Genomic DNA, 25,259 nt, shown 5'->3' on the forward strand with positions numbered 1-25,259 from the left:
GAGCAACGGGAGCTCACCCTGTCATGGGGATTCGAACCACCAAAGCCCTAGGCTCAGTGGTTTAGAACACAGCGCCACCCGCGTCCCTGGAGGGTATGGTAGGAGGTTCCTATTTTCACCAGATAAATATTGAATGGGTATCTGACCCTGAGCCATCTTAAGGCAGCTCTGTAGAGGGAAGGTTTTTTTTTAATGTTTAATGTTTTATTGCATTTATTATATATGTTGGAAGCTGCCAAGAGTGGCTGGGGTAACCAAGTTAGATAGGCAGGGTGTTGTTGATGGTGTTGTTGTTGTGGAATGGGACGTCCCTATTTTCATCAGAGAAATGTTGGAGGGTATGTTATTTCGATATACCATATTTTCCGGCATATAAGACGACTGGGCGTATAAGATGACCCCCAACTTTTCCAGTTGAAATATAGAGTTTGAGATATACTCGACTGCAGATTCTCCACCCGGCGTATAAGACGACCCCCGACCTTTGAGAAGATTTTCCTGGATTAAAAAGTAGTCTTATACGCCAGAATATACAGTATATTGTATTCAAATTTTGGTAATTATTTCTTGAATTTGCATAGGCATGCTTTATGCAGATTGGTTTTCTCTTCCATCCTCTTTTTCCATTGATGTAATTCTTCTTTGTGGGCTCCCAAGTGTGTGACAATTGTATTGTATACATGTCTGCTTTGCTGCATGAATCCCCTTCTTCTCTTTTCTAAAATTCTCCTTTCTAAAGTTCCCTTTTCTTCTTCTTAGCAATGGCGCCAGTCTAGTAATCTCTCTCTGCCCCGCCCCTTTTCCTTCCATCCTTTCTTTCTGCTTCCTTTCTTTCAACAAAACATTTTTTTAAAAAAAATATAAACAGAGAGAGAGAAAGGAGATAACATTCTTCCTTTTTTCTACAACCAACAGCATTTTGGTAAGCTCTAGCAAAATATTTTTCGTGGCATGCTTCTCTGCACAATATAATCTGTGAGCATACTGAGCAGCAGGAATTTCCCCAGTAATATTGCTTTTCGTGTTGGGACTGCATTATCTTACTATTCCACCGCTTTTGGAAAGTGAGGTTAAAGCAACAGCATGAAAAAAAGTAGGAGCTGCACACTGGTATATAAAATGAAGGGAACTAGCTCACCTACAGGAGTTTGATCCCTTCACTATGACTAAAATGTCATTTCTCTCTGACATGACCACAGAGTTGCTTAACTGTCATCAGTTCATCTGTTTTCGCTCCAAGGTAAAGACTGCCATAGGAATAACTGTGATGGAAAGCACACTTTCTGGGTGCGTTGCTGTTACAGAATTGTTTGGGGGCATTGATTTTAATTAACTAATCTGTTATCACATTGCTGTACAGTGGTACCTTGGGTTACAGACACTTCAGGTTACAAACGCTTCAGGTTACAGACTCCGCTAACCCAGAAATAGTACCTCGGGTTAAGCGCTTTGCTTCAGGATGAGAACAGAAACTGTGCAGCGGCAGCGGGAGGCCCTATTAGCTAAAGTGGTACCTCAGGTTAAGAACAGTTTCAGGTTAAGAACGGACCTCCAGAACGAATTAAGTTCTTAACCCGAGGTACCACTTGTACTGCTCTTCATCACATTTGTCCTAATTTTTGTTCATTTTTTAAAACAATGAATATAGTCAATTGACTTTCTTGTGGTTTTTTTTTAGTTTAATGTATATACCTGTATATAAATATAATTTTTATTGAGTTTTCATTTTTCTACATAGCAAATTGAACATTTTACAAACTTTGAAACATCCAACGACTTCCCTTCTTCTCCTTCCATGGTTCATATTACATATCACAGTTTCCTGCATATTTTACTATAACCATTCAAACCAGTTTTCTGCTTTCACATCAATCAAATATTATTTACTCTGTTGAATTTATTGAACGCTGCCAGCGTTTTGAGCTGTGTACAATTATTTTCCGTATATTCAAGAAATATTTTCCACTCTTCTTTAAGTTGCTGTTTGTTTTCCCATCGTCGTATGGATTCAAATACTGTATTTCTTTTGCAGTTTGAAGGTGTGCGGGCTATTGATAAACTTGAACGGGCTTGCAATATTAATGGCTGGGTACGTGGATATATTCCTGCCCACCTAGCAGTTTGAAAGCACGTCAAAGTGCAAGTAGATAAATAGGGACCGCTCCGGCGGGAAGGTAAACAGCGCTTCCGTGCACTGCTCTGGTTCGCCAGAAGCGGCTTTGTCATGCTGGCCACATGACCCGGAAGCTGCCTGAGGACAAACGCTGGCTCCCTTGGCCTATAGAGCGAGATGAGCGCCGCAACCCCAGAGTCGGACACGACTGGACCTGATGGTCAGGGGTACCTTTACCTTTTCCTTTACGTGGATATATTACTGAGTTTGCAGAATATACCAGTTTAGAGCATTTTTTTCTAAGAAATACAGAGAGGCGTAAGCATTAGCAGATACAGGCAGTTTAGAAAAGAAACAGAAAGGGAAACATAATTCAGCATTTTCAATCCTGGCTCTTCAATTCATGGGAGTTGGTCTATTGACCTTAAGACTAAAAGGTTACTAAGCTAAACATCTGTACTGATGAATGGTGCACAGCTTTCCCATAGCACATGTGGAAACGAATATCCCTTTGACATCGAGAAAAGCTCTCCTCGTTTCAAAACAATGCTCTACTAGCCTAACGTTGCTTGGGAATTCTTGTCCAACCAAATCTGTAGACAGATATCTAATTATAATTTTCAGATTTGGGGTCAGGCAATGGCGAAGTTAACTTCTAAGGCGGGCCCTTTCAAGTGTAGTGTTAATTACACAAGGCATCTGGAACTATGAAGGGATAACTATCAGAATAGAGATGTTTCTTCCCAATATTTATTTTGGTAGAAATTTAGCAGAGAGCTGGCGCAGCTGGCAGGTAGGAAGCAACATGGGATTTAACGAAATAATGGCGTGAGACAATTCCCTATGAACACATACGCTGTCTCTGAAATGTGACAAACGCAGCATCCTATAACCTTTTAAAATGTGGCCCTTTTCTGGGGGGAGGGTGTTTTGGGTTGTTGTTTTTAATCTGATTATATATGTTGTGATCTTTTCTGTGAACCACCCTGAGACCTCCAGGTATAGGGCGTTATATAAACATAATAATAATAATAATAATAATAATAATAATAATAATGCTCTCTAGGCTACACTGGAGTCAATATACAGCTAGCTAGATAATTTTTAAATGTATCTAAAACAGGTTTCTTCTATATTGCATACAACATTCTTCGCAGAAATCTTTCCACTGAATCGAGAACATTCCTCTCCAGTTTACCAGATCTGGGACAAGTAAATTAAGTTTCTGTTAAGTCATTTAGGAGACTTCTATGACTGATAAGGCACAGTAGCCCTCTTTAGCATTTGATCCAAGAGGGCACCAGGTTGGCAGAGGCTGCAAACCTCATTCTAAAATCTTTCCCGTGATTTGCAAAACCACCCAAAATGAGTGTGCTTTACATACCCTCCAACACAGGGCCACCCCAACATTTCTCCGATGAAAACCGGGGTGACCTATTCCATGCCCTCCATAATTTCACTGATGAAAATAGGGACATCCTAAGGAAAAGCGGGACATTCCGGGATCAAATCAGAAACCGGGGTGGCTTCAGCAAATCCGAAACTGTCCCTGGAAAATAGGGACACTTGGAGGGTCTGTGTTTAATTTTTATTTTGAGAAGTAGTGGTGAGACATCTGCAATAATCTGTCAGTTTGGGAGACACTTCAAATTCGTACTCAGCAGCATATTGTTATGCAGAGCCAGAACCACAAATGTGGGAATATTGTAATACCCCCCACCCTGAAGGGGGGGGGAGAATCCTGGTTACTACCCAGCAGAAGATGACATATAAGTGGAAGTCATTTGGCATCTGGATTATATATTCAATATGCACTTTTGGCTTTTGACTGCAAGGGGAAAAACACATCAGCCCACACAGCATCTGTGCTTCTAATATAATTTGTTCTTCTCAACACTTCCTCCTACTGAATGTTGAAGATTTCCAGACGAATCTGTCTTGCCTGTATCTCTGGGTTCCCGAACCACACACTTCGCAATTACACAGGAGTTGGGTTAATTTACAAGATAAAAAATGCAGCAGGAACTCTCTGCTTTCTTCTCAGTGTGCAAAATTAAAGCAGGCATTCAGTAAAACGAGGAGCCCCAACTCCTACACAAAAAGTAATGTGTGTATTGACAACGCAGGAATTTCCCCTCAAAGCACGCCAATAAATCAGAACCACGAGCCCCTTTGCCTTTCAAGCTGAAATTTACTCCTTATTATCAACTCTAAGAATCTTTCCAGAATGTATAATCTGTTGCTAGAGTGGTATACAAAAGATGAAATGGTCAAATCAGTAATGATTGATTGGGCTAAGGATGTTGGACATAACCTAATGTTGGAGGATTGGGAGAGATTGTGGAGGGAGGGTACCAAGTTTACTGCATGTAATGTGTTGAAGGAAAATATGATGAAAATGATTTATAGATGGTATTTAACTCCAGTAAAGTTAGCTAAGATGTATCATGGTATGAGTAATGAATGTTGGAAATGCAAGCAAGTAGAAGGTACCTTCTATCACATGTGGTGGGCGTGCCCAAAGGTAAAGGACTTCTGGGAGAAAAATTATAATGAACTTAAAAGAGTGTTGAAAAACACATTTACTAAGAAACTTATTATCAAAGCCTCAGTCCAACTATTGCTTGTGCTGGATCCCAAACAATTTGCCTGTGGTTCAGTAGCTCTGATACTGAAAAAACAATTCCCTCACAAACTGGGCCTTTCATGTCCTATTTTACAAGCAGAGGAAAACGCCTCGTGCACAACAGGGAATCCCCAATAATAGGAAGAATATTTCCCGTCATAGAAGATAACAGGAAATCCCTGCGCATGCTGGACTTCTGCCCACATCCTTTGAGTGCCATCCAGCCAAAAGTTTGAAATTCATTCGTCTTATGCTCCAAACTAATTTACAAATTCGGCAAATTACATTTCGGAATCTTCCTGGAGGCGTGCCATTTTAAACTGGAGCTTAAGGAATTACCTTTTTTTAAAAAAAGTCACTGCACAAAAATTACACCCCGCACACAGAGACCTAGTGCATAAGGAAGTGGGCTAAAGTAGAAACATTCGCATCTGGTGCACTATCAGAGATTTGTTTTGTTCTTTTTAGAATGTAAACCCGCACCTGCAATCTGCTGCAATATAGTGCAAGAAAAAAATTATACCCCCCGTGATTTTGCTGAACATCTCACTCACGTATAATTACCATCAAATTGGGAGGACCAAAGAGCACAGCTAAGTGCCTTTAAAAAATAAATAAATATTGATACTTACTCAAATATATACAAAAATACCTACCCATTATCTTTTTATAATATACTGAGATAAAACAGCTTTGTAGTCTTATAGGAGAACAAAGTCAGAAGGGAGAAAAAACAAAGGAGAAACCAAAGAAACAGAAAGCAAGAAAAAAGGAATAGAAAGAAGAACACAGCTAAGTGCTTAAGGCTGCAACTCTGCACACATTTTCCTGGGAGTAAACCCCACTGAACACAACAGGACTTATTTCTGAGTTGCCATGTGCAGGATTGCACCGTTCCATTTACAATGGTGGGACACACCTAGACCACAATCGATTGCAGGAGAATAGGACGCGGGCGGCGCTGTGGGTTAAACCACAGAGCCTAGGGCTTGCCGATCAGAAGGTCGGCGGTTCGAATCCCTGCGACGGGGTGAGCTCCCTGCTCCTGCCAACCTAGCAGTTCGAAAGCACACCAGTGCAAGTAGATAAATAGGTACCGCTCTGGTGGGAAGGTAAACGGCGTTTTCGTGCGCTGCTCTGGTTCGCCAGAAGCGGCTTTGTCATGCTGGCCACATGACCCGGAAGCTATATGCCGGCTCCCTCGGCCAGTAAAGCGAGATGAGCGCCGCAACCCTAGAGTTGTCCGCGACTGTACCTAATGGTCAGGGGTACCTTTACTAGGAAGTGGAAGCAGAGCTATTGAAAATGGAAATTATTCCTTGCTTATGTGAGCTTTCCTTTCATAGCCAACAATGGGGAGTCTGTATCCTGACAACCTCCAGACAGTGGGCATTATGTGGAACCAAGTTTTACTAAAAATCAGTGAACTTATTTCTATGTAATGTGTTGATAGTCAGCACTTACATTTAACTGGATCTGTAAGCCTGTTTAATGGGATGTAGGTGGCCCTATCTTTCTCTGGAATGTGCCCATTACACAAATCACATTAATTTCTATGAAACTTATTTAAGTGTAAACTTGCTATGAGCTTCCAGATAAAACTCGGGGAAGTTGAAGCAAGCTTTACTGAAATAAATGGGATTTACATTCCAGCAAAGTGTTTGAGATCAAGGTGATAGTCTAAGGTAATCAAACCATATTGAAGTTTCTGAGAGAGCATGGAAGACCATTAAAAAAAAAAAACCAGCATCATGTGCGACTTAAAATGCCAATATATCAATAATGTTAAGATCCAAAAATTATCTGTAGGTATCAGTTGTGGTATATTATAAACACAACAGTAACCAATTCAACATTTTCTGCTTGTTACAGTTGACTGGCCAAATCACTTCTGGTTTCATTTTAAACCATCAGAATCTTATATAGACATCACCATGAAATTGCTACTTTACAGTTTTTGCTTGATACGCCAGCCTCCATAATTGCCTTGAAAATAAGCGATGAAGCCACACAGACCAGCATTACGTTTTCAAGCTACATTTCCTCAGTTTAAATCAGGTATTTGTTTAATTGTATTTATGCAAAAAAAAAAAAAACCCAAACTAGCAGATGCTTTACAAAGTTGGTGCTTTAATGGAGACTTTTTTTAAAAAAATGTTGTAGCCTAAATGAAAAACATACAAAATATATATTGCTAGCCATGACACTGGACCAAACTGCAGGCTACATTTTCATCTATTTTTATTTTTTTTAATGTTTGCTTGCTTGCTTGCTCTTACATCCTGCATGTTGTTCCCAAGGAGTCTACCATCCAGACACTGACCAAATCTAGATCTGCTTAGCTTTTGTGAAGTGATAGCCTTAAATGTGACCTCAGACTATACCCTGGGAACCAGGATATTTTTGCACACACGTTTTCCCATTGCACTCTGCTTCCAGCTTACAGCTGGCCAGGGGCGTCACTAGGGAGGGCGGTAGGGGCGGTACGTCCCGTGTGACAGGGGAGGGTGGGGGTGACAAGCGGCGGCCCCTCCCGCTACTCCCACGCACCGCTGCTCCCTCCGTCACCCCGGGAGCAGCAGCGCACGGCCGAGCGAGCACCCTGTCCGTGCAGCGCTGCTGCTCCCGGGGTGACCGGCGGTGCGTGGGGAGTGGCAGCCGCTTGTCACCCCCATGCGCCGCTGCTTGCTCCGTCGCCGAGGGAGCAGCAGCGCACAGTGTGTGCGGTGCTGCTGCTCCCGGCGCGGCAGAATGAACGGTGGCACGTGGGGTGACAAGCAGCAGCCCCTCCCACCACTGCCACGCGCCACTGCTCCCTCCGTCACCCGGGAGCAACAGCGCACGGCCCGCCTCCAGCCAGTGGCGAAAAAAGCTGCTGAAAGAGGAGGCTTTTCCCCCTTTCAGCGGCTTTTGTCGCCGCTCCGCTCCCAGAGCGGAGCCCGCGGGGAAAGGAGAGGGGCGGGCCAGCGAGGGGAATGACACCCCCCTCACTGGCCCAACCCTTCTCCTTTCCCCGGGACGGCTCCACTCACGGAGTGCAGCCCGCTGTGCTCAGGGAACGGAGCCCGGGGGGAAAGGAGAGGGGCGTGCAAGCGAGGGGAATGACACCCCCCTTGCTGGCCCAACCCCTCTCCTTTCCCGGTACGGCTCCGCTCACAGAGCGCAGCAGGAGAGGGGCAGGCCACCTGGCCCGGGCGGAGGCGTCGCTCCGTGCACATGCGTCATGACATCATGCGCATGGAGCGACGCCCTGCCCCCATGGGTGCCGCTTGGCTTGCCGCCCCCAGCAGCCCAGCGGCTAGCTACGCCCCTGCAGCTGGCAAAATACCTTAGCAGCAAGATAAGGCAAAAGTGAACGGCACTACCGGTAACTACTGAACAACGACTTCAATTCACAGCGATGGGCCCATGCCAGTGATGACCAAACAACCAACAAGTGTGCTGTTTTGCCTTAGCTAGGCAGCTTGTCTGGGGTCGCCAAGACAAATAACCAGCTTACCACTTAGCAATGCTTTCTGACACATGGCTGCTTAGTCACCTATATTACTGCAAACCTGGTATAAACTATGAATGAGGTGGGAAACTGGTTCCATTTAAATTTTAGCTCACATGGAACAGGAAACCATGGTTTCTGCTAAAATACTATATTGAGTCTCAGGTTCTCACATGTACAAACAGGTCCCTTCTCCTCAGCTTTCACCCTTATGAAGCAGAGAAGCATTCCATTTTAAACTTCCTACGGAGCCCTGTGGTGTCCAAAACTTGAGACACTATGGTTTGTTTAAAGCTGGCATGCTCTGGTCCATGGGGCCATGAATAGTCAGACACGACTAAACGACTAAACAAGAACTACAATGGTTTGTCAACTATCCAGGATCTGAAAACACATTTTAACCCCAGCTTGATCTCAACAACTATAATTCAAGCAAACCAAAGTTCCCCACGTTTGGACATCACAGGGAACTCTGGTTAGCAGAAATGTTCCATCACCCTAGGAAAAGAGGAGGACAGGAGAGGGGATTAACATAGTGAGGGTTTTGCCAGGTTTTCCATTACACCTGAACCAAACTTAAGTGTCATAAATTGAAGTCCGATACAGAAGGCCTCTCCACCAGAAGACATCGAAGGCTAAGTCCGGAAATTGTGTTTCTTTATCTCATGTTGTACAAAATGCTATGGTTTTCAGAGGAAAGCGGTAGGGAGATACCCAAAGGAGTAGTGGGTTTTTCAAACTTTGATAGAGGTCATGTCTGGCTCGGAATCTTTCATTCCCAGTGGAACTATCCATTCAAATTAAGCCAGACTTGGCTCAAGCAGGAATGCCGCATGCTGTCGATTGTGTTGATATTTCCAAACTCTCCAAATCCTATGTAATTCTTCTGGCTGATTTTGGATATTAAACAGCCCGATGCTGCTCCTCAGCAATAGTATAGTATGTCACTGGCAAACTTAACATGTTATACTGCAGAAGCTACATGGTCACAAATGCACAGGGGTCATAAGGACTGAAGCCTGCCAAATGGTAGCAGCTTCACATTTGAACATCTGCTTCGTTTGCGGGCGGCTGCAAAACAATTGGGAGCTGTTGCCCACCCAATCATTATTATTTTTAAATGTCACGATGCACACAGGATTCATGGACAATGCCTCCTCCAAATTGGGTCAGGACGAGACACTCAATATTTCATTTATTTAAGTATATACTCCTAGCTTTTCAAGGCAAAGAAGGGGCTAGACTTTTATATTTTGCCTCCAGTGACCGTCATCTTGCAGCATTTGTCTGTACCCGGTTCCAGTCTAATTTTAGGTTGGTCAATTTCTCCAGCATAACACCATCTCAGAAAGCATGTCCAAAGAACATTACTTGCCCCTCAAGCTCTAAAAGTAAATTTAAAGGATCCCTTTGATGTACCAAGGCACGGCCTCTTCCCTGACCTCTCTCAATGCCCTCACATGCTAACTAGTCCTCCCTCTTCCGTCGTTTTTACCTCAGTGCCAAGCTTTTAAAGTATGAAACTCTTTCATTTTATTAAGCTATTTATAATCTGCCCTTCGTCAAAAGGTAGCAGGGTGCTGACTGGCCAAACAACAATAAAATAACACCATAAAAACGGCTTCAAAAATCTGCTCTGGAGGGTAGGACTCGAACCAATGGCTTCAAGTTACAAGAAAAGAGATTCCGACTAAACGTTTGGAAAAACTCTCTGACAGTTGTGGGGGTAGCCTGCGGATGGGACGGCCGGTAATGCTGGAGTCCTGCTCCCACCGCGCCGTGAAAAAGGGTCCGCTGGCCACGATCTGAAGGTTTTAGCTTGTGAGTTCGGAATGTTGTTGCCTCGTGAGTCTTCTGTGAGCGCCTGTGAGTTCCAAAAGGTTCCAGAGAAGAAAAAGAACTAAACTAAATGGTGGCCAAAAACTAGACGGCCAAATAAAAGGTTTTTAAAACGAAAATGAAATAAATACAACGGAGACTGCAGTCTGGTGAAGAAGCCTACCGCTACCCTGCGTGGTTGGTTTCAGTTTCTCTTTCTCTCTATGCTTGCCACGCAACGATGATCTTACTCAGCTTGCCTCGCGCTTTCTCCACACCACAACAGGGAGCGGCCGCTATTTATTAAAGGGTTAACCAACGTCATAACAAGCATAACAACCAATTACAGTCCTGTTACCGTGCTAAGTTTAGGAGGGAAGAAGACTAAGGACCGTTACCTTATTTAAAGTTAGAGCACCTTTTTTACCCGCGGAAGGATCCATGCAGTGAGCTGCCTATCGGATCCTTTATTAACCTTTCCTTCCAAGGCGGAAGGATATTATAAAGTAAACATAAATAAACATAAATAACCACAGGTGCAAAGGCACCTATGAAACATATTCCCACAAGTATGAGCTGTTCGGCCGTGGAATGGACTCTCACGAGAGGTGGTGGAATCTCCTTCCTTGGGGGTTTTTAAACAAGAGGTTGGATGGCCATCTGTCATGGATGCTGAGATTTCTGCATTGCAGGTTGAACTAGAAAAGTTTTGACCCAGAAGATAGTGTCATTGGCTCCCAGTACGTTTCCAAGCACAATTCAAAGTGTTGGTGCTGACCTTTAAAGCCCTAAATGACCTTGGTCCAGTATACCTGAAGGAGCGTCTGCACCCCCATCGTTCTGCCCAGACACTGAGGTCCAGCGCTGAGGGCCTTCTGGCACTTCCCTCGCTGCGAGAAGCCAAGTTACAGGGAACCAGGCAGAGGGCCTTCTCGGTAGTGGCGCCTGCCCTATGGAACACCCTCCCATCAGATGTCAAAGAAATAAACAACTATTGGACTTTTAGAAGACATATGAAGTCAGCCCTGTTTAGGGAAGCTTTTAATACTGAATGAATCATTGTATTTTAATATTCTGCTGGAAGCCATCCAGAGTGGCTGGGTAAACCCAGCCAGATGGGCAGGGTATAAATAAATTATTATTATTATTATTATTATTATTATTATTATTATTATTATTATTATTATTATTGTCATGGCTTCTGAAATGTTGCAGTTACAGGTAGGTAGCCGTGTTGGTCTGCCATAGTCAAAACAAAATAAAAGAAAATAATTCCTTCCAGTAGTACCTTAGAGACCAACTAAGTTTGTTCTTGGTATGAGCTTTTGTGTGCATGTATCTGAAGAAGTGTGCATGCACACAAAAGCTCATACCAAGAACAAACTTAGTTGGTCTCTAAGGTGCTACTGAGAAATCTCTATGGGCGACAAGAAGCTACAGTTAGAACTGGATATGGAACAACTGATTGGTTCAAAATTGGGAAAGGAGTACGACAAGGCTGTATATTGTCTCCCTGCTTATTTAACTTATATGCAGAATTCATCATGCGAAAGGCTGGACTGGATGAATCCCAAACCGGAATTAAGATTGCCGGAAAAAATATCAACAACCTCAGATATGCTGATGATACTACCTTGATGGCAGAAAGTGAGGAGGAATTAAAGAACCTTTTAATGAGGGTGAAAGAGGAAAGCGCAAGATATGGTCTGAAGCTCAACATCAAAAAAACTAAGATCATGGCCACTGGTCCCATCACCTCCTGGCAAATAGAAGGGGAAGAAATGGAGGCAGTGAGAGATTTCACTTTCTTGGGTTCCATGATCACTGCAGATGGTGACAGCAGTCACGAAATTAGAAGACGCCTGCTTCTTGGGAGAAAAGCAATGACAAACCTAGACAGCATCTTAAAAAGCAAAGACATCACCTTGCCGACAAAGGTACGTATAGTTAAAGCTATGGTCTTCCCAGTAGTAATGTACGGAAGTGAGAGCTGGACCATCAAGAAGGCTGATCGCCGAATAATTGATGCTTTTGAATTATGGTGCTGGAGGAGACTCTTGAGAGTCCCATGGACTGCAAGAAGATCAAACCTATCCATTCTCAAAGAAATCAGCCCTGAGTGCTCACTAGAAGGACAGATCCTGAAGTTGAGGCTCCAGTACTTTGGCCACCTCATGAGAAGAGAAGACTCCCTAGAAAAGACCCTGATGTTGGGAAAGATGGAGGGCACAAGGAGAAGGGGACGACAGAGGATGAGATGGTTGGACAGTGTTCTCGAAGCTACTAACATGAGTTTGGCCAAACTGCGAGAGGCAGTGAAGGATAGGCGTGCCTGGCGTGCTCTGGTCCATGGGGTCACGAAGAGTCGGACACGACTGAACGACTGAACAACAACAACAACAAGGTGCTACTGGAAGGAATTTTTCATTTTATTTTGTTCTGAAATGTTGGTTACTGGTGAATTATTGCAGAATCTGCTTCATTGCTCAAATGACAAGTTCTGGGATAGTCTAACTCCCATTTAAATTTTCTCCTTAAAGAGTGCTTGCCTGTTTTCCAGGGCAAATGCAATTAAATAATGCTGAGCCTTTTCCTGAAAGGATGATTGTCCTTCCCTCCAGGAAAACAGAACATCCTCCGAAGAAAATAAAAACACTAGTTCAGCTATAGAGCCCATCCTGTCTCCAATACCAGGCAGTTCCGAACGCTGAAATTTACAACTGCAAAAATCACTAATTGAAGAACTCCACGCCATGCGATTCACTCCTGCCTTTGGACAGACTAGGATATTACAGAACATCCTGAGCTTGACATCCCATGCCTTAATAAATAAAATACTGGGCGGGGGTTACTGATTTTGTTTGCTGTTATGCTATGCATTTTTGAGTTTTCATATTGTAAATCGCCCTATGATTCTCAGATGAAGGCAGATAAATTCAATAAACCAATTAATCAATAAAGTTAACCATCTTGTATAATCTAATGTTATTTCTGTCCTCCACAAATCCGTCTGGTTATTAAGTCCACATATACCAGAACTTCCAGGTGCCCCTATTTTCCAGGGACGGTCCCGGATTTACAAAAGCCGTCCCGGTTTCTGATTTGATCCCGGAATCTCCCGCTTTTCCTTAGGACGACCCTGTTTTCATCAGAGAAATGTTGGAGGGTATGGAATTACGTCACACACACCCATGCCAAGGGTTGGGCCTATGCAACCTTTAGAATACATCTGAAGGCAGCCTTGTATAGTTTTATTGTGTTTTTATGTATTTTGGAAGCCGCCTGGCGTGGTGCGGGAGGCCAGTCAGATGCTTGGGGTAATAATAATAATAATAATAATAATAATAATAATAATAATAATAAACATTATGGAATAGAACATCCCTATTTTCATCGGAGAAATGTTGGAGGGTATGATATACCATTATTTACCATATTTTCTGGTGTACAGTGCTACCTCGCAAGATGAATGCCTCAAAACTCGCTAGATGAAAGGGTTTTGCAATTTTTTAGGTGACTCGCAAAACGATTTTTTCTATGGCCATGACTCGCAAAACGAGGCATTCCTCTTGCACGGTACCACTAAGCCGAAGCGGGAACTTCTCAGGCCTTAGCAAATGCAGGGAGAAAGAAGCCAACGAAGTTTCCCTGGCACCCCCCAATCCAAGCCTGCCTCAGCCAGCCTTCCCCTCGTGGGGCTGTCGCGGGCACAGAAGCCCCTCCGCCCAGTTCTTCCACAGAGTCGTCAGGCCGCCTACCTTGGCACAGGCCGGGGTCCTGCAGGACCCCGTTGTAGGCGCGGTAGTTGCTGACGCCACTGGGTGAGCGTGCACCAGGCGCCCCACCGCCTCCTTCAACCCGGCAACCGAAGCGACGCTCTCACCACCCTCTGCTCCGCCACCAGCCTGGCTCAGCAGCCGCGCCGAGTATCAGGAGGGGGAGCATCGCGCGGAATCTTTGCGCACGGAATGAGCAGCCTCCTTCCTTTGCAGCTAGGGATTGCTTTCTCCTCTGCTGCGTTTTCCCCGGCTCGCCCTCAATTCCAGGTCCGCAGACAGAGCCGGGATTGCAGCTTGGGCTGCAATCAAGTGCCAGGGCTACCTGGGATGGCCGCCGCCACTGCTCCCACTTGGTTTTTGAGCCACACGCGCCGCCTCCCATAGCAGAGTGCTCACGTCCCCGCGCGCCTCTGCCTTGCGCCTCGGTCCCTGACTTGGCTGCGCAGGGCAGCCGGCAGAAGGACCCGCTCATGGCTGTGGGCTCGCCGGAGGCTCCCTGCCCCATCGTGAGGCTGGAGGAGGTGAGGAGAGCGGCGGCGGGAACCTGAAGCAGAGAGGCTCCTCCTCCTCGTCTTCGCCGGCTCTCGGAGGGAGTCTGCTTCCCCCTCAGGCACAGCTCCACCGCCCTTCCCTCCCTCCGGCTGCTGCTGCTGCTGCCGGCAACAAGCCCGACTTTTCCCCCCCATAGGAACGCATTAATTAAATTTCAATGCATTCCGTGCTTCACAAGACGAAATTTCCGCAAGACGAAAGGACTTGCGGAACGAATTAATTTCGTCTTGCGAGGCACCACTGTATAAGACAACTAGGCGTGTAAGACGACCCCCAACTTTTCCAGTTAAAATATAGAGTTTGAGATATACTCGACCGCAGATTCTCCACCCGGCGTATAAGACGACCCCCGACTTTTGAGATTTTCCTGGATTAAAAAGTAGTCTTATACGCCAGAATATACAGTACATATGACTCAGCTCACTTTTATACCAGATTCCTGTACGTACCCTATAGCTTCCGCATTACCTGAAAGGATTTAAACCTGTTTATATTTCTACACAGCTTCTGACTTTGTATGCATGTCTCACAGGGATGACAAATTACAACATGACTGCAGAGAGCCAATTTCCGGTGACTCTCTGTGTACCTCTTAAGAGAAAAATCTAATGCATTGCCCACAAAGCCCGGCACAATGTCCACTTTAGCACCTTGAAAGTAGATATATTAGAAAAATCGCCCCCTACGTGATTATGAATAAGGAATGGTAAAATAAAACAAGATAGGGAGTTATACCAACAACTGATTGAGGAGAGGGTGAATATCAGCAGAAAATAAAGGATGGATATTAGCTCTTGAAATCCAAGTCCCGTTGAAATTAATTAATTTGGACTATAATTGGCTGCATTGGTTTTTTTGTTTTTGAATGTGGAAACATTTGGTTTGATTTGTTATTAATATGAATGTTTTTTTTAATTGGAAAATGAATAAAGATTATTTACAAAAGTAGTTGTATTCTACTTAAAATTTGAGAATCGCTCGTTTTCCCTGCTGCACTAAACACTATGTATTGCAGGCTTCGGGAGATCGGAAACCAAAAGGTCTCTTCGGTGCTACTTTACTTCAAGTAATAGATAATGTACCTTAAAAAGCAACTACCTTCCGAGAACCTGCTGTAACAAGTCTGTGTAAGAACAGGGGCCTTTTGGAAACACCAAGTTTAGGCCTGTCCAGAATAGATAGCTGTTGATGGGGAGGCATTTCTGAAAGAAGGCAAATTTCTCGCCAACAATCTTAAGTCAGAGAGAGACAGAGAAACTCTCTATATTGATGAGAGTTGGTGGTAGTATTCTAAAAGGGGTTGACTTTCTTTCTTTCTTTACTGAAATATCTGTATTCAAACCGCTCTTTCATAAGCATAGCTGTCAACTTTTCACTTTTTTAAAGGGAAATTCCCTTTTTCCAAATAGGCTTCCTCGCAAGAAAAGGGAAAAGTTGACAGCTATGTTCATAAGACATATCAAAGTGGTATACAGCGTACAAAACAGAATAAAATCAGTAGAACTATCATCTACCAATCCCTTCAGTGGTGATCCAGTGGCAACAATGCTTAAACATAGATTCAGGTAGGTAGCCGTGTTGGTCTGACACAGTCGAAATATTTCGAATGCTTAAACATAGTTTAGTGCTGCATTTTGCTGCCTTAAACTGGTTAAGACACCAGGTAATTCCCCCCGCAGCACACAGCGAAAGCATGGATTCGCTTGCCAAATTAAGCTCTCCCAACAGGCCATATAGCTGTTTAAAGTTTAAAGTTTGTATATTTTATATTGAAGTTTTATTTTGTTTTGTAACTTGTCCTGGTATCACGAACTGATGAAGGGCAGCAGAGAAGAGGCGTAAATAAATACATATTTTCATTATTAAATAAAATGAATACATACACACACACACGGTGGGACACTATAACGGGACACAACGGAGGTTTTTAAGCAGAGGTTAGATGGCCATCTGCCATGGATACTTTAGGTGCAGGGATTAGACTAGATGGCCGTCAGTGTCCCTTTCTACTCTACGATTCCATAATGCTGTGATTCTCTGAATACCAAGTTGACACCACGCAAACAAACAAAAACGGCAATGTGGTTTCACGTCCTTGTTTGCAGCCAAATGTTAACTACAGATTAATCCTTGTGTTCAATGATTGACTCCTGCTGAGCTAATTCTGTTGGAATCCTTTGCACAGGAATACAGGAATAAGCCATATTAAACCCAGCGGATTCCGTTGGAACTGCAAAAATGGCAATAAAGGTCTAGCCAATAAATCCAGCACTCCTCTCCAATACGTGTGATAAAACCAATCAATCAATCAATCTCTATGGGTTTGACCACTGAACTTCGTGGGGGAATATTTTCATATTGTATATGTTATGCAACAAGAACAGTGGGTTAGCCATTGCAGGATAAGATTGTTGGTATAGCCCTTTAAGACTGACAGCGCACACCTGAGTAATCACACCCAAGTACAGTGGTACCTCGGTTTATGAACTTAATCTGTTCCAGAAGTCCGTTCTTTAACCGAAACTGTTCTTAAACCGAGGCGCGCTTTCCCTAATGAGGCTTCCTGCCGCCGGTGCCCTTCCACCGTTCAGATTCCGTTCTTAGACCGAGGTAAAGTTCACAAACCAGGACACTACTTCCGGTTTTGCAGAGTTCGTAAACCGAATAGTTCATAAACAGGGCTGTTCTTAAACCAAGGTACCACTGTAAAAGGTAAAGGACCCCTGGATGGTTAAGTCCAGTCAAAAGCGACTATGGGGTTGCAGCGCTCATCTCGCTTTCAGGCCAAGGGAGCCGGTGCTTGTCCATAGACAGCTTTCTGGGTCATGTGGCCAGCAGGACTAAACTGCTTCTGGTGCAACGGGACACCGTGACAGAAGCTAGAGTGCATAGAAATACCATTTATTTTCCTGCCTTTATTTTCCTGCAGGAGCTGGGACAGAGCAATGGGAGCTCACTCTGTTGCGGGGATTCGAACCACCGACCTTCTGATCAGCAAGCCCAAGAGGCTCAGTGATTTAGACCACAGCGCCACCCCTGTCCCTTTAATAATACAGTGGTGCCCCGCTAGACGAATGCCTCGCAAGACGAAAAACTCGCTAGACAAAGGCATTCGTCTAGCGGAAGGCTGCCCCGCAAGACGAAAAAGTCTATGGGGCTGCCTCGCAAGACGATTTGGGGGGGGGGGCGCGAACGAATTATTTTCATCTAGCGGGGCACCACTGTAATAATAATAATAAATTTTTATTTATACCCCGCCCTTCCCAGCCAAAAACCGGGCTCAGGGTGGCTAACACTAATTAAAACCACAGCAAAAACATAAAAACAATCAATTTAAAATACAGATTAAAATACAAATTTAAAAATTCAAAATTAAAACTGCAGTCTCATTTCCAAATAGCCCACCAATAAAAGAATGAAGCATAACTATCAAACAGAAACCAACCCAAAGGCCAGGTGGAACAGCTCCGTCTTGCAGGCCCTGCGGAAAGATGCCAAAACTGACAGTGAACACCTGAGCAATCACACCTGAGTAATCGTTACTCAATGCTAATCAGCATCACCTTTTCTAAGTTCCAAATGTGCCCGTGACCCTGAAAAGGTTCAGGAACCCCTAACAACACACTGGAATTAAAACCATTTCAGAAAGTGCAGAACACTGCGGCCTTTTTCCCCCTATGTTCTACACGCCCATCTGCCAATCTTTACGAAGATGCCGCGAAGAAATAATGCTCAAAGGCCAGTGCTTCTGAACCTCTGGAAGAGAGAAAGAAATCATCTCATTGTGCTACGGCGGCCTCAGCTGTCAGATTACAAGATGCCCTTTGGTCCACAGCTGACATGGAGCGCAAGACAACAAATCTGTGAAAATATAAAGGCGCTACAACCGTCCTTGCATCTTGAATCGTGGGGCCCTCTCTCAAAAACATTTACTCAGAAGCATTTCCAAGGCAATTCCTTACTTCTAGGAAAGTGTAGTGAGGACAGCGGCGCCAAGTCTGTTTTCTTGCTCCAGGGGGACCAATGGACCTTAATCAAAGCACACAAAACTTGACTGGCGCAGCAGCTGAGCACACCAAGGACACACGTGCCCTACAGCCATAGTTATGAAATCTGGCAGCAGCATTTGGAAAGGAAGGTTGCTCGACGGTAAGAGGGAATGACTTTGAAATAACTTGGAAGGATTCTGGCTTGGGCATCTCAAGAGTTGAAAAGTCTCTGTGACGGTTAAGAGCCATCAAAGGATGAAGTGGCAGCCAGGATTCAAGAGGAGCTTGGGCAGGAATGCCGGCCAACTCTGCGCCTACGTGGGTAGACGGCCCATTTTTCTTCCTGGCAACAGATCATTGTTCCTCGGGGGGGATGCTTTGCCAAGACCGAGTTGCTAGCCTTTTAGGGTAGCCTTGAGAAGCTGCGCCCAAAGCGGAGAGCTGAAAAGCTCAAGTGCGCATGCAGAAAACCACACAACATGTTTTGGATTGTTTCTTTTTTTAAAAAAAAAAAAAGTAAAAGATTATCCTCTAGGAACACTGTGCAGAGATCGTGTCATATTTGAGAACCTGTTAAACTATCATCCCAAGTGCTACTCGGAAGATACACATAACTGGAACTTCTCGAGTTAAATCCGTAGAATCATAGAATTAAATTGGAAGGGACTTTCAAGGATCTACTAGTCCATAAGGACATTGTTAGAACTGCAGGGCGGTTTGTAGTACACAGGCGAAGTGTTTTGCCGTCCTTGCCATTTAAAATCATTGCAATCACAATCCCCCCCTTCAGCAAATAACTACAGCAGCTCATTAGTGACATTAATATAGCCATTAAATAGATTGCCCCAGCTGCCCATCTTTGCACACAGTTAGGAACAAAAACCGTGGTACTTTTCAAAAATCCATTTATTATTTAATTAAGCTTCCTTACATTTTTCTCAATCGGTCCGGAGGAAAGATATTTTTTGCAACAGTGAATTTATTTTATTTATTAACCTCATTTAGGTCTTGCTTCTCCAAGAGACTGCACGTAGAGCAATAAAACGACCATTCGTTCCAGTGTAATAAGGAGAAGAAACTAAAGAAGGCAATATCTAAAGCAGAGCAATCTAGGGCCTGAGTCACTTGTAACACTGAGACAAACCATGGCTTAGTCGCTTCATGTGGTTGTTTCTCGTCATCCTCTGATCCTGCTGCTGGGAACCAAACCATAGTTCAACATAGTGTTGCACTCAAACCCCAGTTCATGGTCTATTTCCCCCAAACAAACCATGAGCGGTAAGTCATAGAATAAATCTTAGCTTAGCCTGTGTTTTTTCAGAGAGGAAGAAACCATGAGCCTGCAGTTCAGATCCGTTCCGGGTCGCCGTGCGTAACGCGGGCGTGCGTAACTCGAACGCACGTTTAAAAAGCAAAAAAAAAACAGAAGCCACGCGATTTGAGCGCTTCTGCGCATGCACAAAGTGCACAGAAGCGTTCTGCGCATCTGGCGGTCGCGCACGCTCCGGAAAACACTTCCAGGGTGTGGGAGTCCGTATCCCGAACATACGCAACACGGAGCGTATGCAACATGAGGTATGGCTGTACCACTTTATATATATGTGTGTGCGTGTGTGTGTGTGTATGTGTATATATATATATATATATATATATATATAGTTATACTTATTAAGTATTTTATACACGAAAATCCAACAATCTACAAATGCACACCAACACAAACCAACCAATACACACAATGCAAACAAACAAACAAATAACAAATATATTTATCTCTTATCTATTACTCCTTCCTCACATTATAATGGGACTTCCTCCTGTCTCCTCCTCCTGCGTCCCTTGTCAAATCATCTTTAGTACTTTCTAAACAAATTAAATTTCTTAACAATCTTTTGATTTTCTATATATATTGAATTCCTACACATATTAATCACTCTTTAAAACTTACTACCTTGATTATTTAATCTTATCTATTTATCTTATTCTTCCTCATCATCTAACACTTTATATTTTTAAGGGGGGGGGGAATCCCAAAGCAATACACAGCGAAGCCAAACCATGGCTTAACTCAGAACAGTGTCGGCAGCAACATCAGAGGGGGAGCAAAGTGGCAGTACTCACTTCTCACTGAGAGGCAGAATGCTTGTTTCTTCAAAACTAAGCTATGGTTTGGATTAAAATTGGATGCAAACCAAGTCAAAAAACCATCCCTAAACGGCCTCGGCCCAGTATACCTGAAGGAGCATCTCCACCCCTATCGTTGAGCCCGGTCACTGAGATCCAGCTCCGATGACCTTCTGGCGGTTCCCTCACTGCGAGAAGTGAGGTTACAGGGAACCAGGCAGAGGGCCTTCTCGGTATTGGCACCTGCCCTGTGGAACGTCCTCTCATCAGATGTCAAGGAAATAAACAACTATCTGACTTTAAGAAGACATCTGAAGGCAGCCCTGTTTAGGGAAGTTTTAATATTTGATGAATTATTGTATCTTAATATTTTGCTGGAAGCCGCCCAGAGTGGCTGGGGAAACCCAGCTAGATGGACAGGGTATAAATATATAATTATTACTTATTTGTTTGTTTGTTTGTTTGTTTGTTTGTTTTTAACCTGGTACCTCAACACCAGCTGTGGAGGTTTTTAAGTGGCAGGACGTAGAAAAGACCCTCTCTGAAGCCCACACCCTGCTCACCTCAAAAGGTAACAGACTTACAATGCAGATTTAAGCAAATGGGAAGTTTACAAGGAAGGCCATGATCTTCTGGATTCCCCAATTTGGAGTTTATAGCTCAAAGCAGCATTCTGTTTCGTCCCTGAAAACATACCGGAAGCCAGTGTAGACTCTGCAAGATCAGTACAATTATTTTCAATGCAGGACTACCCTCTTCGCAACACTCTGCAGTAATCTAACCTTACCATGAAAAGAGCATGGATTAAGTGAAGCAAGATCGCATCTATATAAGAAGATGGAACACCAAAGTAGGGAAAAGGTATTTGAAACCTTGGGTGTTGCTTGGGCTTCCCAAGATAAGGTAGGCTCTTATTTACTGAAGACTGGAAACTCCTTCAACTTTTTGCGTGAAAAAGAAAATGAACTTAATACCTGGGTTTGAGGATTGAAGAAAAGATTGGTTTATAGAAATTAGAATTGTGGGGTGTTATCTTGGAATGGGTGCCTTCAACAATTTTCTATATATAGCTGACAGATGAAGAATCAGAAGTTCTCTTTTTCTCTTTTTGGTTTGTGTTGTTATTTAGGTTAGGGTTTTTTTTAATCTCTGATAAAAAAAAAGGTATTGGAAATCTGACAAGATAACCTTTGTATTCTGTTTCAAACTTTAATAAAATCTGTTCAGAAAACACCCAAATCTGAAAGCACATTCAAGCTGCCAACCTAATCCCTCAGGTCAACGCTAAAGTACAGTTCCCAAGATTCTTTGGTACTGTTTAAAATGATATGATACTCTTTAAAGCAAAGTTTTTTGTGGCTTGGGCCAGTTCACGGTCTCCCAGACGCCGTGGTGGACCGGAGTTTGTGTGTGTGTGTGTGTGTGTGTGTGTGTGTGTGTTGTGTGTGCACACGCGTGCATGCACAAACACTATTTCCAGCGTTCCTTCCGGCATGGAGGAGGCGTGCGCAGCTTCCCATTATTATTTCGTTTTTGTGGGAGATTCTTTTAATTTGCAAACTGCCTCGCCCTAAAAGGTAGGTTATAAATTCTTTGAATAGAATGCAATTTGTTGATGAGCAATATGGCTAACTGGCAACACTGGAAATAGGAAGGGAAGAGCAACAAACTTGACAACAAACTTTTCAGATGCAAGACGAAACCTAACATTACTTCCATGGCTATCCCACAGCCTTCATTTATTAATATTTCCTTAATGCACAGGGCCGAGGTACTATACATAAGGGAAACATTTTTTTACCCTTGAAGAAGGAAAAAACAGAGGAGTAAGCCCAGTGAACTAATTGCCCTTTGGGGGCAGTATCTGGAAATACTGGAGCCTATCATCTGAGCAGGAGGAGGAACTCACCCAGAAAAGCAGGTTTAGGGCGTACAGCAGGCACCGCAAACACTTCACGGAGTCTTCTCTGGCCATTGTGAGCGCCTCTCCGCAGAAAGCCCCATCCTCAGACTCGCTACATCCTCTTACGAAAAGCCACCTCTGACACAGAAAATTTCAGCAATCTTCCAAAAAAGAAAAAAAGAAAAAGAGGGAGGGAGAAAGGGAGGGGCAGGAAGAGAGGAAGGAAAAGGAAAATCATTTCACTGATGACAGTGCAAGGAGAAAGCAAGCCAGGGGCGTGAAACCAACCGGGCGCAGGACGGAGATGGAAAGTTCTCTTGCTGCAGCAGTCAACTTTGCAAACTTTTTTTTTTTCCCTGCTGGCTGTATACGTTTCAACGGTCCAGGGTAAAAGGCGGATCTAGACGGATCCTCATGAATTCATATGATTTTTTCATTCAAATGAAAAAAAACCACCATGATACTGTAGACCACATCTCAGTCTATATGTAGCATCAAAAAAATCATGCATCCACTGTTTTGTGGGGCCACAATGGTGCAAAAACTTGTTTAAAAAACACGGATCCTCATGGATCCTCATGATTTCTGCATTGGGACACCCCAAACTCACCGTCAAATCACATATCATGTCCAGGGGCACAGCCTCCACCACAAAAATCTGGGATCCATGGCTTCCTCGCGACAATAGGGCGCAAAAACTTGGTTTTGAAGCATGGATCCTCACGGATCCGCACCCTTTTTGCATTGGGCCACCCCTAACTCACCGTCAAATCACACATAATGTCCAGGGGCACAGCCTGCACCACAAAAACACGGGTCCACAGCATCCTGGCAACACCGTGGATCAAAAACGTGGTTCTGAAGCGTGGATCCTCACGGATCCTCACCCTTTTTGCACTGGGCCACACCAAATTCACCGGCAAATCACACATCATAGCAAGGGGTACAGCCTGCACCACAAAAAACACGGGTCCACCGCTTCCTGGCGACACCACGGCCAAAAAACAGGGTTCTGCACCACAAAAACATAGATCCGAGGCATGGATCCACATGAATTCATATGATTTTTATATTGAAACAAAACAAAACCACCATGATACTCTAGACCAAATATGAATCTATAGGCAGCACCAAAAAAATCACGTTTCCACTATTCTGTGAGGCCGCAATGGCGCAAAAACATGGTTCTGAAGCGCGGATCCTCACGGATCCTCACCCTTTTTGCACTGGGCCACATCAAACTCACCGGCAAATCACACATCATTGCAAGGGGCACAGCCTGCACCACAAAAAACACGGGTCCACCGCTTCCTGGCGACACCACGGCCCAAAAACGGGGTTCTGCACCACAAAAAACATAGATCCGAGGCATGGATCCACATGAATTCATATGATTTTTATATTGAAACAAAACAAAACCACCATGATACTCTACACCAAATACTAATCTATAGGCAGCACCAAAAAAATCACGTTTCCACTATTCCGTGATGCCACAATGGCGCAAAAACATGGTTCTGAAGCGCGGATCCTCACAGATCCTCACCCTTTTTGCACTGCGCCACATCAAACTCAACGGCAAATCACACATCATAGCCAGGGGCACAGCCTGCACCACAAAAAACACGGGTCCACCGCTTCCTGGCGACACCACGGCCCAAAAAACGGGGTTCTGCACCACAAAAACATAGATCCGAGGCATGGATCCACATGAATTCATATGATTTTTATATTGAAACAAAATAAAACCACCATGATACTCTACACCAAATACTAATCTATAGGCAGGACCAAAAAAATCACGTTTCCACTATTCCGTGAGGCCGCAATGGCGCAAAAACATGGTTCTGAAGCGCGGATCCTCACGGATCCTCACCCTTTTTGCACTGCGCCACATCAAACTCACCGTCAAGTCACACATCATAGCCAGGGGCACAGCCTGCACCACAAAAAACACGGGTCCACCGCTTCCTGGAGACACCACGGCCCAAAAACAGGGTTCTGAAGCGCGGATCCTCACGAATCCGCACCCTTTTGCACTGCGCCACATCAAACTCAACGGCAAGTCACACATCATAGCCAGGGGCACAGCCTGCACCACAAAAAACACGGGTCCACCGCTTCCTGGCCGCACCACGGCCCAAAAACGGGGTTCTGAAGAGCGGATCCTCACGAATCCGCACCCTTTTGGCACTGCGCCACATCAAACTCACAGGCAAATCACACATCATAGCCAGGGGCACAGCCTGCACCACAAAAAACACGGGTCCACCGCTTCCTGGCGACACCACGGTCCAAAAACGGGGTTCTGAAGCGCGGATCCTCACGAATCTGCACCCTTTTGCACTGCGCCACATCAAACTCACCGGAAAGTCACACATCATAGCCAGGGGCACAGCCTGCACCACAAAAAACACGGGTCCACCACTTCCTGGCGACACCACGGCCCAAAAACGGGGTTCTGAAGCGCGAATCCTCACGAATCCGCACCCTTTTGGCACTGCGCCACATCAAACTCACTGGCAAATCACATATCATAGCCAGAGGCACAGCCTGCACCACAAAAAACACGGGTCCACCGCTTCCTGGCGACACCACGGCCCAAAAACGGGGTTCTGAAGCGCGGATCCTCACGAATCTGCACCCTTTTGCACTGCGCCACATCAAACTCACCGGAAAGTCACACATCATAGCCAGGGGCACAGCCTGCACCACAAAAAACACGGGTCCACCGCTTCCTGGCGACACCACGGCCCAAAAACGGGGTTCTGAAGCGCGGATCCTCACGAATCCGCACCCTTTTGGCACTGCGCCACATCAAACTCACTGGCAAATCACATATCATAGCCAGAGGCACAGCCT

General features: G+C 44.5%; 1 protein-coding gene across 2 annotated transcripts in view; it reads right to left on the reverse strand.

Moving 5' to 3' along the window:
- Positions 1-25,259, reverse strand: part of TSPAN12 (tetraspanin 12) — an 89,277-nt gene that overhangs the window by 51,248 nt on the left and 12,770 nt on the right. For both annotated transcript variants that reach the window (XM_033161987.1, XM_033161986.1), the window contains exon 2: positions 22,404-22,558. In XM_033161987.1, the coding sequence (XP_033017878.1) occupies positions 22,404-22,469 (66 nt within the window). In that variant the 5' untranslated portion in view covers positions 22,470-22,558. The remainder of the gene's footprint in view (positions 1-22,403; positions 22,559-25,259) is intronic.

Source organism: Lacerta agilis, chromosome 10 (genome assembly GCF_009819535.1).
Source record: "Lacerta agilis isolate rLacAgi1 chromosome 10, rLacAgi1.pri, whole genome shotgun sequence".
NCBI lineage: Eukaryota > Metazoa > Chordata > Lepidosauria > Squamata > Lacertidae > Lacerta > Lacerta agilis.